The sequence below is a fragment of the Phalangium opilio genome, unplaced genomic scaffold, assembly GCF_054372755.1.
Source record: "Phalangium opilio isolate 3A_F unplaced genomic scaffold, DU_Popi_V2 ptg000025l_1, whole genome shotgun sequence".
Classification (NCBI taxonomy): domain Eukaryota; kingdom Metazoa; phylum Arthropoda; class Arachnida; order Opiliones; family Phalangiidae; genus Phalangium; species Phalangium opilio.
The window spans coordinates 4,153,767-4,167,288 of NW_028324156.1; the positions used below are offsets into that span (position 1 = coordinate 4,153,767).

The 13,522-nt window shown below is 34.0% G+C and overlaps 1 protein-coding gene and 1 long non-coding RNA gene across 2 annotated transcripts in view; one reads left to right on the top strand and one right to left on the bottom strand.

The window, feature by feature from the left end:
* The window catches only part of LOC149691871 (muscle calcium channel subunit alpha-1-like), a 33,426-nt gene that overhangs the window by 8,139 nt on the left and 11,765 nt on the right, over positions 1 to 13,522 (bottom strand). The window contains exons 17-31 of the mRNA XM_089869340.1: positions 12,681 to 12,952; positions 11,895 to 11,910; positions 11,745 to 11,814; positions 10,815 to 11,209; positions 10,686 to 10,745; positions 10,508 to 10,614; positions 10,051 to 10,138; positions 7,449 to 7,556; positions 5,463 to 5,570; positions 3,219 to 3,271; positions 2,725 to 2,871; positions 1,414 to 1,774; positions 916 to 1,026; positions 758 to 839; positions 9 to 199 (exon numbers count right to left, since the gene is read on the bottom strand). Coding sequence (XP_089725466.1) covers positions 9 to 199; positions 758 to 839; positions 916 to 1,026; positions 1,414 to 1,774; positions 2,725 to 2,871; positions 3,219 to 3,271; positions 5,463 to 5,570; positions 7,449 to 7,556; positions 10,051 to 10,138; positions 10,508 to 10,614; positions 10,686 to 10,745; positions 10,815 to 11,209; positions 11,745 to 11,814; positions 11,895 to 11,910; positions 12,681 to 12,952 — 2,169 coding nt within the window. The remainder of the gene's footprint in view (positions 1 to 8; positions 200 to 757; positions 840 to 915; positions 1,027 to 1,413; positions 1,775 to 2,724; positions 2,872 to 3,218; positions 3,272 to 5,462; positions 5,571 to 7,448; positions 7,557 to 10,050; positions 10,139 to 10,507; positions 10,615 to 10,685; positions 10,746 to 10,814; positions 11,210 to 11,744; positions 11,815 to 11,894; positions 11,911 to 12,680; positions 12,953 to 13,522) is intronic.
* The window catches only part of LOC149691872 (uncharacterized), a 69,554-nt gene that overhangs the window by 6,579 nt on the left and 49,453 nt on the right, over positions 1 to 13,522 (top strand). Inside the window, exon 3 of the long non-coding RNA XR_016383516.1 lies at positions 9,807 to 10,757. This is a non-coding gene — a long non-coding RNA (uncharacterized LOC149691872). The remainder of the gene's footprint in view (positions 1 to 9,806; positions 10,758 to 13,522) is intronic.

Below are 13,522 nucleotides of genomic sequence, written 5' to 3' on the forward strand. Positions count from 1 at the left end.
TAACATACTTGAAATGATTTAATAAAAGTCCATAACAAAGTTCTGATACCCTCCCCTCGACTTAGAAGTTTGATCAACCGCATGACCCGGAAAAGTCGGAAAAAGTTGATACTGATAATACTGGAGCCGGGCTGTTTTGTTAATGGGTTAAATGACGTCATCAGAGTAGAGTTTGGGAGATGAAATGACGTCATCGAGTAGAATTGAGAGATGAAATGAGGTCATAGAGTAGTTGGGAAATGAAATGACGTCGTCGTGTAGAGTTGGGAGATGAAGTGACGTCATCGAGTAGAGTTGGGAGATGAAATTACGTCATCGAGTAGAGTTAGGAAGTAAAATGGCGTCATCGAGTAGAGTTAGGAAGTAAAATGGCGTCATCGAGTAGAGTTAGGAAGTAAAATGGCGTCATCAAGTAGAGTTAGGAAGTAAAATGACGTAGAAAGAAGAAATGGGAAATAGTTAATGCAATGCTTAAAAGAATGGTATACTTGAACGTAACAAGGGTTGAAGGTAAACGTGCAGGATGACGTGTTTTGTGTCCTCTGGATTTGATTTGATTTAAAATGAAATAAATTCAGCACTACCTGTGTTTTGTTTTTATAATAAGTGCAGGGGTAAAAAAGAACTGAAGAAAAACTGTTTAAAATCATAAATGATATTTAATAATAATACCGTAAACAGAAAAATTCTGTTCGTTCAATTTCGGTTTGCGTTAGCTTTGAGAAAGAGGGGGTTAGTCGAAAAATAATTCTTACGTTGACCTCAGAATACACAATGTCGATAAAACTGCCCAAAACTATTATGAAATCGAAAACGTTCCAGGCGTCTCCGAAATAATTCTGAAATGAATAATTAAATTGATCTATTAACGGGTTAAAATTAAAATTAAAAACATTTTGACCACCGTGTACTGACCTTAAAACGAAAAGCGAGAATTTTCAATAGGAACTCGAGCGCAAATACCGAAGTGAAAATCATGTTCAGAATATCCAGCGCCACTGTATACTCCTCCGGTTGTCCGTTGTACTGCGCGTGACACACGTTTTAATTAATTAATTAATTATGTAATTAATTAGCCAAGGCTTAAAGGGGGTAATTAAAGGACCGAAATAAAGTGGGATGGTTCTATGAGAAATCACTTTTGAGTCGAAAATCTAACTGCTATGACCAATTTTGCCCCATAAGAGCCACCCTAAATAAGTTATAACGAGAGGGTTTTATTTAATGATGACCCATTAGCATTGTCTCTTCTAGTATTACGAAGTATAGGTAGTGTCCCACTTATGGAACAAATCTTATAAACTTTGGTAAAACAGTACAAACGTATCTTGAAAACGGTGTTCCTTGTCCAAAGAACATATCCCCCTTAATTTCTGATAGAGGTCTTTCAGAAAGACCCTTTTAAATACTTGCCTTCATAGCGAGAGTAATTGTGTTCAGTACGATTAGCGTGAACAGAGCGTACTCAAAATACTGTGAAGTGACGAGCCACCAGATACGGTATTGCAGTCGGTGCTTGGGTATGTAACGCCTGATTGGTTTGGCCTTTAGAGCGAATTCGATGCAGTTTCGCTGGTTTTTATCCAGTTCGCAATTCTTGTACTCTTGTTCTCCCTCGTTCTGGAAAGTGACGATAACGAAACCCACGAAAATGTTCACCATGAAAAATGCGATGATGATAATGTATACAATGAAAAAGATGGCCACGAATGGCCGGTAGTCATGAATCGGACCACGGTCCTCTTGATTTGAGTCGATGGCATTGTAAAGCAAACTATAGGATAACAAGTAGTAGTTCAAGATTATTATTAGGTAAAAATCGTCATTCATAGTCCCATAAAATCAGCCTAAATACGTTGACAAAAAATGACTAGCTACACAATCATTCCTAGTATCTGTATGTATTCCTGCTAAAAAATGCTAGATTAACTCAGTATTCTCAAATTTGTATGTGAAACTAATTAACTATTAGCTTTTAATTTACGAACACTTGAACGCAGACGTTACCCCTGCATCCTTGTTAGGCAAGTAAGGCTGAGAGGAAATTGCTCTTACCAGAAGGGAATAATAGAAGAGGGATGACACTCTGTATCCTCTTAATACTTTAGTTATGTAACATGATTCTTCCCAGGCTCATGCACCTTTTTATTTGCTTATAAAACTTTAAATGGGCATCTCACCGTGCTAGGGTGAAGTCTATAACTGTTTGTCAGTACTAAATCCGCAGCAATCAACCCACAAACCTTGATTGTCCTGACGTGGGACAAAAATCCATCCACAAGCGCATGCGCCTTGGAAATACTTAAGCGCTTATAGAGTAATGATTTATCGCGTATGTGATTCGGTTTAGTAACCAGAAGTTGGGAATAATCATGTTACCCCGCTTTGTGGTGTTATACACTTCTCTCGAAAAGTATTATATACTTCTGATTTTAGGCTAGCCTCGCTTGTCTAACGGGGAAGGAATCTTCCAGGGGTAATATCTCCATCCATTCATGGTTTGTTAATCTAATAGTACATTACTCATGGCAATTTGAGAATAATGAATGATTTAAGGTGGAGAAAATTTTATCTTTCTTCTGATAATAGAGAGTTTAAGCATCCCCTATACGCGTACGTGTAGCCACCTTTGACAATGCATTGGTCTAATGCACTGTGGAAGGTAGCTACACGTACGCGTTTAGGGGATGCTTAAACTCTCTAATATAAGTCTTAAGATCTTACTTTGGCCATCCCTCGAAAGTGGAAACGGTGCACAGAGTAAGCATAGCTTTGCCAACATCGTCGAAATTAAATTCGCTGTTTTTCCATTCTCTCTCTTCCTCTTTGGGTCTGTTGACATTCCCATCTTTATACGTAACAAACTTCCCTCTTGAAAAATCAATCGTAATTCATCAATAATTAACTCGATTTTTAATTAAGAATCGATATATTACCATAAGTTTATAAGATATGTTCCATAAGTATGACACTACCTATAATTCGTAATGCTAGAGACTTACAGCCCGAGCTAGTTAGAGAATTGAGTGACTACACTCGGTTAGTTTTGCAGTACTACCATCTTGTTATTTAGTCTGTACTAAGCCTTTGACAGCGACTCACCAGGCGTCGCTTTACCTCAAATCTATGACCTACGTCACTTCATGACAAGCTCCAGTTTGTAACCAGTGACAAACTTATGGAACATATCTTATGAACTTATGATCTTATGATCTTACTTGCACTCGTGCTCTTCCATTTTCGAGCCGTCACTGCAGTAGAAAAACGTTCCCTGAAAATTAAGCCCCAAAATATATGGAGTTTCAAATATATTTTTGAAAGGTTTAAAAAAATATAAACAAATTGAAGAAGGAAAAATAAAAATGCAAAATAAACATCTTGTTTTTGGTAAATTTTGTGTAATTAACTAATTATATTTTTATTATTATTTTTTCTTTTTTCAAATTGAGCCAGTAAATAATTTTGTGTAATTATATTTTTTTCCAAAATTTTGCGGAGATGTTTATTTCACATTTTATTTTAAAATAATCCAAAATTTACTTTTTTTAAGCGTTACATTTTGTGTGTGTTTCTCTTTATTTTTTTGGCAAATGAAGTTTAATTTATTGATTACTTAAGTTATGGTCAATTAATTTAACCGTATTTAATTTAATTTAATTGTTTTAACCCTTAAATTATAAACGTAACGCTTAAAATTTATTAAAACTAAAATCAAATACACGATGAGTTTGTTTTTAGTTTCAATTTTATCTTTTGGCCCGTAAATTCTTAAAATCATGAAATAATTATTTTCTAATTATTTTATATATTAATTAGTACCACTACGGTGAATAAATACAACCATCGCATTTACACGTGCATTTGTTAATCTAGCTACCACTCTTTGAAATTATTTTAAAATCTTTAATTTAATTAACTTCCATGAATAGGTTTTTTTTTTAAATTAAAGCATCCAATTATTATTTAAATTCGCAGATTAATTGTTTTCCTTCAAAATATCAGTTTGTTTTCCATGAAGTTGGAAGTCAAATTTAAGATTTTAAAATTTATTTGATCATTCTAGTATTAAACCTCTAAACTACCGTCTACATGCAGATAAAAAAAAATATAAATTCAAATCAATTAGTTTTTTTTTTTGTTTCTTTTTCGGATTTTGGTGTTTTTTTCTAGATTCAAGCAGAGAAATAGATAATAGACAGAATGAGAAGATATTGTTTGTTTGCTGTTGCTGTTGTTTATATAGAGAATAGACAGAATAGAAAGTTTTTGAAATAGAGAAAGAGAAAATTGATTGATTGATTGATTGAATGTTTGTTTGTTTTGAGGGGAGGGACCATGTCAGTCACTGCTCGGTTCTTCTAATATTTCGACTTTGATATTTGAGATTTTTTTGGGGGGCAAAGAGTCAGGCTATACAATAATAATGATTAATATTATTTAATTTTAATCGTAATCTAATTAGAAAATTAGGCTTAGCTCTTCTAAAATAACTGCAGCTGTAAATATTGGCTTTGAAACGGCACTTTATTTGCCGTGTAGTAGTAATGGAAACTTGTGCTCGCCTTAAGACGAGTAATCGTCCCAACTGTACTATAGGGATTCGGCAAATATGTGTGGCGAATATGCTACCCTTTTCAAAAGTTAGGGGGTAAATTGGGTTTGTGGACAACAAAGACTTAAATTAAGATATGGTTTCAAACAATAAGGACCAAATTTGGTGCAAGACTAGTAACATTGAAGCCCTATCTTTCGTCTGTTGTCAACATACCCATTAATGTTCCATCCGTCTTAACCATTTGCGAAGTAGGCGTTAACTGCGAACCCCTTTTGAAAAGGGCCATTAGTTTGTCTAAATTCAAGCTAAGCCTAAATAGTATACAGGGTGTTTCTGATAAGTCAGCATGCCATAAATTAAGGGGATGTTCTTTGGGTGCACGATTTTGAGTCGAAAATGTAACTTCTATCTCCATTTTGCCACAAGGGCCACTGTTTTCCAGTTAAGATTTGGATGGAGTATTTTATTAATGACCCCTTAAATTCAATTAATAAACTGATTTAGACAATAATTTCTAATTTAATTAAGGGGCCATCCCGAAAACACTCCAAATCATAACTGGAAAACAGTGCCCCTTGTGGCAAAATGGAGATAGAAGTTACAACATTTTCGACTCAAAATTGATTTCCCAAAGAACATCCTCTTAATTTACACCATACTTATCAGTGTAAACACCCTGTATATTTAACTATTTTAATTAGAGGTTCGGCGTTCGAAGACTAAAGTTTCTAATTAAGAAATATTTTGAGAGAGTTTGTTTTAGAAAAAAGAGTATACAAAATTGATTTTGCGTGATTTAATCGCGTAAGGGGGGAATTTGGAAGAAGTCGATAATTTGAAGTTTTTGTTTTTTTTTTTAAATTGCGTATTTGTTGTTGTTGTTGTTGATGTTTTTATGGGTGGTTACCTTGAATAGCTGAACTCCGATAACAGCGAACATGAATTGGAGTAGGTACGTGACCAACATGATGTTTCCTATCGTTTTGACGGCTACTATGACGCACTTCACTACGTACTAAAATTGGGAAATAAACACAAGCCAACGCAATCGTATAAATAATTTCCCGCCATTCTACATTTTGTTTCTTTATTTATTGGTTTTTCTGTTTTCTATTTATCTATTTATTTATTTTTAATATAATTAAACTCTCTTTCTCTTTTATTATTTATTATTTCAGGACCTCTAATAAGTTGTTTTTTCTCTTTCTGTTCAAATATACTTCTTGGATTTTAAACCACTTTCATTTGATTGATATTTCATTTATGGGGTTCTATTTTAATTAATTTTTAATTTATGTTTTTTGGGGTTATTTTTATATCACACGGCGGGCAAGGGTCAAAATCGATCGGGGTCAGGTAGGGGTCATGTTGATTTGGTTTGGTTTTAGTTTCGTTTTTTTTTGTTGTACAACATGATTAAGGTTGATTCATTCCACGATTATATTTCCCAATTATTTCGAAGGAACTTTTGGGTTCAATTCATTTTAAAATTCCAGAACTATTATAGGAATGTGTTTTGCCTGCTGGTTTTCAAAATGAAATTGACCTTATAGAATAATTTGTATAAATATATATATAGAAAAATACTGTATGTAGGATCCTATTTAGGGGGAAGAATCCAACATATATTGGAGTGAAAATACCATATTTAGGGTAAAAATTCCATATATATAGGGGTATAAATTCCATATATAGGAGTAAAAATTCCATATATTGATGTAAAACTTTCATATATATTTGTGTAAAAATTCAATAGGGGTAAAATCCCATGTATAGGTGTAAATATCCCACGTATAGGTGAAAATCTTATATAAAGGGGCTAAAAATCCCATATATGGAGAGGAAAATCCCAAATACACGAGTTAAATCTCATATTTAAAATTTAAAATCGCATACATAGGAGAAAATTCCATATATAGGAGTAATAACCCCATATATAGAAGTAATAACCCCATATATAGAAGTAATAACCCCATATATAGAAGTAATAACCCCATATATAGAAAAAAATTCCCATATATAGTAGTTAAAATTCCATATAGAAGTCAAAATCCCATATATAGTAGTTTAAACCCCATATATAGTAGTTTAAACCCCATATATAGAAGTCAAAATCCCATACATAGAAGGAAAAATCCCATATATATATTTATAACAAATTTTCCTTAAGTAAAATCCTTCTAATAATTACTTATATTATAGCAAGCGGGATTTGTTTATAAAAAATATTCTTGTAATTCGAAGGGGGAAAATCGGGGTTTTTTCACACTCACTTTTGTAAAATGTCGGTTAAAAATAACTCTGAAACCATTAAAATCTTCGGTAAATTCTTATCAGAGAAAAATAACACTCGCAAGCGACTAGCAACATGATAAAAAAAAACAAAAACAAATATGTAAAACGTAAACAATCACACACCAACCCTAACTCGCGCAAAATATACAGTATGAAAAAACAATAATAATTGTTTTTTTGTGTTTTATGATTTCGGCATTGCGCTTTTAACGTTGTAGAATTGGTTACGATTGTTTCTTATAAAACACTTAAGGGTGTCATTATTTACACTATAACAAACTGGCAAGCGACTAGCAAAACGATAAATAAAAAAAAAATAAATAAATAAATAAACACACACAATCACACATCAACCCATTAACGCCGCAAAATATATGTAAAAAACAATGTTTGTTTTTCATTGTTGTTGTTATTATTATTATTATTATTATTATTATTATTATTATTATTTTGTTTTTGATCTTTGTGTTTGACATTTCGGCATTGTGCGTTTCGTTTTTGTTGTAGCGTTTTGGTTACGATGTTTTTAAAGGAGTTGGGTTTCTTTTATTATTTTTTTTTTGGGTCATTTTTTTTTTAATTTGGGGGGCGGGCCTACCTTGAACAGTTGTACTCCTATGACGGCAAACATGAAGTTTAGAAGAAATGTCACCAACATGATGTTTCCTATCGTTTTTATGGCTACTATCACGCACTGGACTACATGCTGTGTATAATCAAACACAAAATATGTACAAAGAAATCTTCGGCAATGGTTTTTTTTTGTCTTAACGACTTTCGCACACTTTCTTTTTTGCCTTTTAAATTTTTTTCTTGCCTTTTTCAATTTTATTAAAAATAAATATTTTCTTAATTTAACTTCGATCAGATCAAGAGGTCAATTTTTTGTTTATTTTTTCAGTTTTTTGGCGCGTGAAATAAGGCACGTGTTAAAAAAGGCGCAATTTTTATTTTTTTTCCCACGTGTAAAGCGGAGCACGTGCGTGCGTCTAAAAAGGCGCGATTTTCATTTTTTCGCTCGTGTAAAGCGGAGCACGTGCGTCTAAAAAGGCGCAATTTTAATTTTTCCGCACGTGAAAAGCGGAACACGTGCTCTCTAACTTAAAAAGGCGCGCTTTTTTTCCAGTTTAACCTCTTAATCGGTTCGAAATCATTTGTTTTTTTAAAGTGGAAACAAAATAGTTTTGTTCAAAAAAATTACAAAAATATATATATATATATAAATTTTTGGACAAGACAAATTGAAGCGTGAACTTAAAAATAAAAATGTAGTAGCCACAAGCATTCCGATAATTTTGCGCTTAATTAACTTAATTATATAGCCATGATCGAGATATATACGAAGCCGTATAATAAAGGGATGCTTTTAATATCTTTCTATTTAATTTTAGACTCCAAAGACAATACGGATAAAACCACAGACGATACATTTGTACCGTCATCTTAAGTGTTGTTTATCGTTACTGCCTTTGAGGTAGCGATATTTCTTTTGCTATCTAATTTAAATTTAAAGTTAAATTTCTTGCCTTTTCTGTCATACCCTTAAATTTGAAAATAATCTCTTTAGTTAATAAAATAAACCTTAATTAATATTTTCGGCCAGTGCAGAAATTAAAGACAATAAATAATTAGACGAACAATCAACTAAAATTAGAAGAAAAAATTTAAATAAATAATACGGCAATAATCAAAAATTATACTTTTTTTCTTTTTAATTGAGATTTGGAAATAATTAAGCCAGGCTTACTTAAACCCTAATTATTTTCTTCAATATGTAATTAGCAAAATTAGAAGGGGATTCATTAATTTGTGTGAGTTTTTAGCCGCGATATTTATAATATAAACCTGAACCCGGGCTTGCGGTGCTGATAATAAAATTGGGATTTAAAAAAAAAAGATATTGTGGATGTGGTCAGGGATTAATAATAGGGGCAGAGAAAGGCGGAGATGGACACTACCTCATAATCTGATTTAATTAATTTTCAATTAATAAATTAATTATCGAGAAATGGAACCTTCATCTCTGATTTGTTTATTAATAAACAAACCAATCGTAATTATGTTCCATCACTCGATCATCGCGATCATACACTGTTAATTATAATTAACTTTAATTGCTTAGTAATTAAGTTATTATTCATTGTTTTTTTTTATCCCCCAAAATTGAAATATTTCAGTTGAAAGTAGAATGAATATTCTATTCGGTTGTTATTAATTATAATTTAAGGGCGGGGCTTAGATTCGTTATTAATTATTTAATGCGGGCTTAATTAATAAATGAAGAAAGAGGGTGACCTCTTTTTAATTAATTACGGTTCATTCTACTTTCAACGACTTTGATTAACGTCTCTTATTATAAAAACGTGGTAAAGCTTTTTTTAATTGCAAACTCTAGATAGATTTATTTATTAATAAATTATCCCGTAAAATAATTAGAAAAATAAAATATTAAATTGTGTTAGTTTTAAACTTAATATTGATGTATTCAAAACAAAGGAATACCACGTTTTTTTTAATAATTATTATTAATTGATAAGCCTTCAAAAGGAACAATGTCAAATAGACCCTTTCCAAAATATGGTTTTGACCACTTTGTTTTCTTATAACAGATTAAAATCAAGTATGTCTACAACTACAAAGACCTTAAATATGACCTCAAAGTTTCAAACTAAAGAAATTTGATCGACTTGTAACTTTGAAGCAATATCTAACGTCTTTGCCGTCCACATACTGGACCCTTTATAAAGTAGACCAGACCCCCTTTTTGAAAAAGGTCTATTAGGCCTAATATTTCATCAAGTATTTTTAAGCCTAATTTTTTACGTCCAAGGCTTAGTTAGCTAAGATTATAAACTTTTTCGTGCAAAAGAGAAAAGTTTCTTGAACAGAACTTTATAATATACTGGTTTGTCAGCAATAATCTTTATCTTTACTTTGTTTTTTCTTTTCTTTTTAGTTTCCTTCATATATACAGTTGGGATCCAATTATTTTCGGATGAAACGAACCTCTTTATTATCTTTTCTCTTGTACACGAAGAAGTTCAAGGATATAGGAACAATAGGAAAAAAAACGGATATATAAAAAAAAGAAGGAATTGACCGAGTTTTCCTCGGATGTTTAAGGAAGAGAATAGTTTAAAAGATAAATCGGAAAAGCAACGATTTTAAAAAGAAATAAAATAAAGGAAGTAAGAACTGACTTTTAATCCTTTGGCACGGTTGATGGCACGAAGCGGTCTCAAAACGCGACAAACACGAAGAATTTTGACAACAGAAATGGCTCCGTTACTATCGTGCCAATGGAAATCAGGAAAGAAAACGGAGAAAGAGAAAGAGAAAAAAATTCATTAGAAAAGATCGAAGAAAAGAATTCCACGCGGTTTTTTTTATACAACAATAGCACGTGGTCGTGGTGGTATGGAATTTCCCGCCTTTTATATATACACATTCGCGGTTTCTTCAATTCAACAATAGTGCGCGTGTGATTTCTACTTTCCCGCCTTACCCATCGTGGCACGTGTAATTTCCCGCTTTTTTATATACATTCACATACCGATCGCGTGTGTGATTTCCCGCCTTACCGATGGTGGCACGTGGAATTTGGCGCCATATTCTTTTACCGAATGAAATATTAATGGAATTAACCACGTTACTTACTCGAAGCCAAAAGAAATGAGCGAGACGCAGACGACAAGAACGTCTAATAAGTTGAAGTAGCTTCGGCAGAATGAACCTTTGTGCAGGAATAGACCAAAGACGATTGTCTGGAAATATAAATTGTTGTAATGGACGCCTGCTTCGGATCCCAATTTTAGACAATGGATAATACAATTACCTTTAGTGTGATCTCTACGGTGAAGACGGTCGTAAAAAAATAATCAAAATAGCCGAGAATCTGCGAAACGAAGTGAGTACAAAATTTTAAATCTTTCTTTTTAGAAATGTTAGTTGTTTCGCTTCTTACTTTGTTTCTGTCTGATGTGGCATTGAGTGGGTCTTCAGCGGCTAACATGATTGAGCTGATAAGAATGCAGCATAGAATGAAATTCCCAAAGTAGTTGTGATTGATAATATAGTGGCACAGAATTCGGAACCGGTTAGTGTGCGAGAAGATGAAGAACGAACTGTACTTCGGGATGGGATGAACTTTAGTCGGGATGTTGATTTCGGATAACCTTCTCGGTCTAGCCGTGGAAACGGTGGCCGTCTCTTCCTCCTCGCCTTCCATTTCCTCTCCTTCCATCTCTTCACCTTCTAGCTCTTCCTCGTCTCCCTCCATCTTTTCTCCGTCTTCGTCTTCATCTTCTTCGTCACATTCTTCATCATCATCTTCTTCTTCTTCCTCCTCTTCATCTTCCTCTGTTTTATGATTCGAGGAAAATTAAAATAATAATAATATAAATTGAGCCTGGTAGGAAAAGCCACCATTTAGGATGAAACCTCCTAATGCTTTTTAAATACAGCCCCTGTAGAAATGTTTACCTCGTCGCGCACTAAACTTGAAAATTAAAATAATTAAAAGATATTGAGGCTGTTGAGAAAAGCCACCATTTAGGATGAAACCTCCTAATGCTTTTTTAATACAGCCCCTGTAGAAATGTTTATCTCGTCGCGCACTAAACTTGAAAATTAAAATAATTAAAAGATATTGAGGCTGTTAGCGAAAGCCACCATTTAGGATGAAACATCCCAATGCATTTTAAATATAACCCCTGTAGAAATGTTTACCCCGTCGTGCACTGAACTTGAAAATTAAAATTAAAATAATTAAAAGATATTGAGGCTGTTAGGAAAAGCCACACTTTAGGATGAAACCTCCTAATGCTTTTTAAATACAACCCCTGTAGAAATGTTTACCCCGTCGCGCACTAGATTTGAAAAAACAATTTCGTACCATTTTCTCCGGTATTTCCCGTCGTTTCTTGAGCCGTACCCGTGTCTTCTATCGTTATTTGTACCTGAGACTAATTAGAATATACTTAATTAATTAATTATTTCAATTATTGACAATCTTTTTAATTTAAATTAATTAAATTAAACTTACCAACGTATCTCTGGAACTGAAAAGGAAAAAAAAAATAATATATTATAAGTATACATAGTTTCTGCTAAAGATTTTTTCCCGTTCCCCAGTGTTGCCAGACCGTTTGTAAGTCAAGAAAAGATTTTATAGAGAAAGGTTGCCAGTTCAGTTTGACTCTGTACTTAACCAACTTGACTCACAGAGTGTCTGACAACACTGCACTGAAGCTTTAACTTGGAGATGGGAAATTTCTTAGTGTAAATTATTTATATATTTTAACAGGGATAGATTTAATTTTAGAAGTAGGAATGGAGAACGGGGTTAGTATTTACTTCAGTCCGACTCATAGACCACCCAGTATAGAGCCCCTCCTTCCAATTTATATATTTTAACAGAAGTGGTATGAGACTAGAAGTGAAGGGCTCTAGCATTGGTAATAGATCCTGGCACTAGTGAACAAATTTGAGGATTTTATGCCGCTTCCATCGCGCCTACACTACTGAGAAAAAAATTGGGTCGAGTTCCAAAAACATTTCCTACCCCCGTTCCCCTCAACCTAAAGCGGCCGAACACGAACGCGGCTCCTTGAATCTAGTTCGGCCGTCTACCACCACGAGCGTCTCACGTTTTGGAGGCAAAAATTCTGAAACCGCCACTAGAGGGCCAACCGTTTGTGTTTTATCAAGTCTTTTCACTAATGCCGAGTGAAGAATTTGGTTAGCTCAATACTTCTAGTATCATACCACTTCTGATTTTAATTAACGCTAAGTATATGACTTATAAAATTTGATTATTTGATGTACTTACGCCCTTATGACGGGAGTATGATTCATTTGAATAATTTCCTTGTATTCTCCATCTTCCCCTAGAACACCTTCCTCGGAGTTGAGGTTGATTTTATTTTTCCGTTTCTTGCGCTTTTTCCTCTTGGGAACGGTGGACTCGACGTCCATTTCCTCTTCCTCGGCCCCCTCTTCCTTTTCAGGGCTGCCAGAACCCGATTTCTTTTCCACCGCTTCTCCGCCGTCCACGCCTCCTTCACCTCCTTCACCCCCTTCTCCACCTTCTTCCTCTTCCTCCTGAACAGAATTAACCCGAAAATTATCACTCCGTCGCCTTCTTATGGGATGCGGGGACTTTCCTTCCGATTAAAGAGGAGATGAAATCATTAATCGAATTTTAATTTTTGGCCAGAAAAGCGGCAAGCTGTCCCATAATTGAACGTAACGTAACCTAAGCCTAACCCTATCATAACTTAAGCTTAATTTAAACTGAAGCGTCATCTAATATTCTCTTCATACGAGGTGACAGAACCTGGTTTAATAAACCAAAGTATGTTTCATAAACTCAGCTGGTTAGTACGTGTATCAAGCGAAAAATATTATACGTATTGTGGCTTAATTTAACCCCAAAGTAGGCTTAAAGTAAATCAACGTTGGCTTATTTTGAGTACATCTGAAGAGGATAAGCCTAACCCTAAAACTAACCCAAGTCCAACCCTAAACCCGACCCAAGCCTAACCCTAAACTTCACCCAAGCCTAACCCTGAACCTGACCCAAGCCTAACCCTAAACTTCACCCAAGCCTAACCCTAAACTTCACCCAAGCCTAACCCTAAACTGCACCCAACCCTAACCCTAAACTGCACC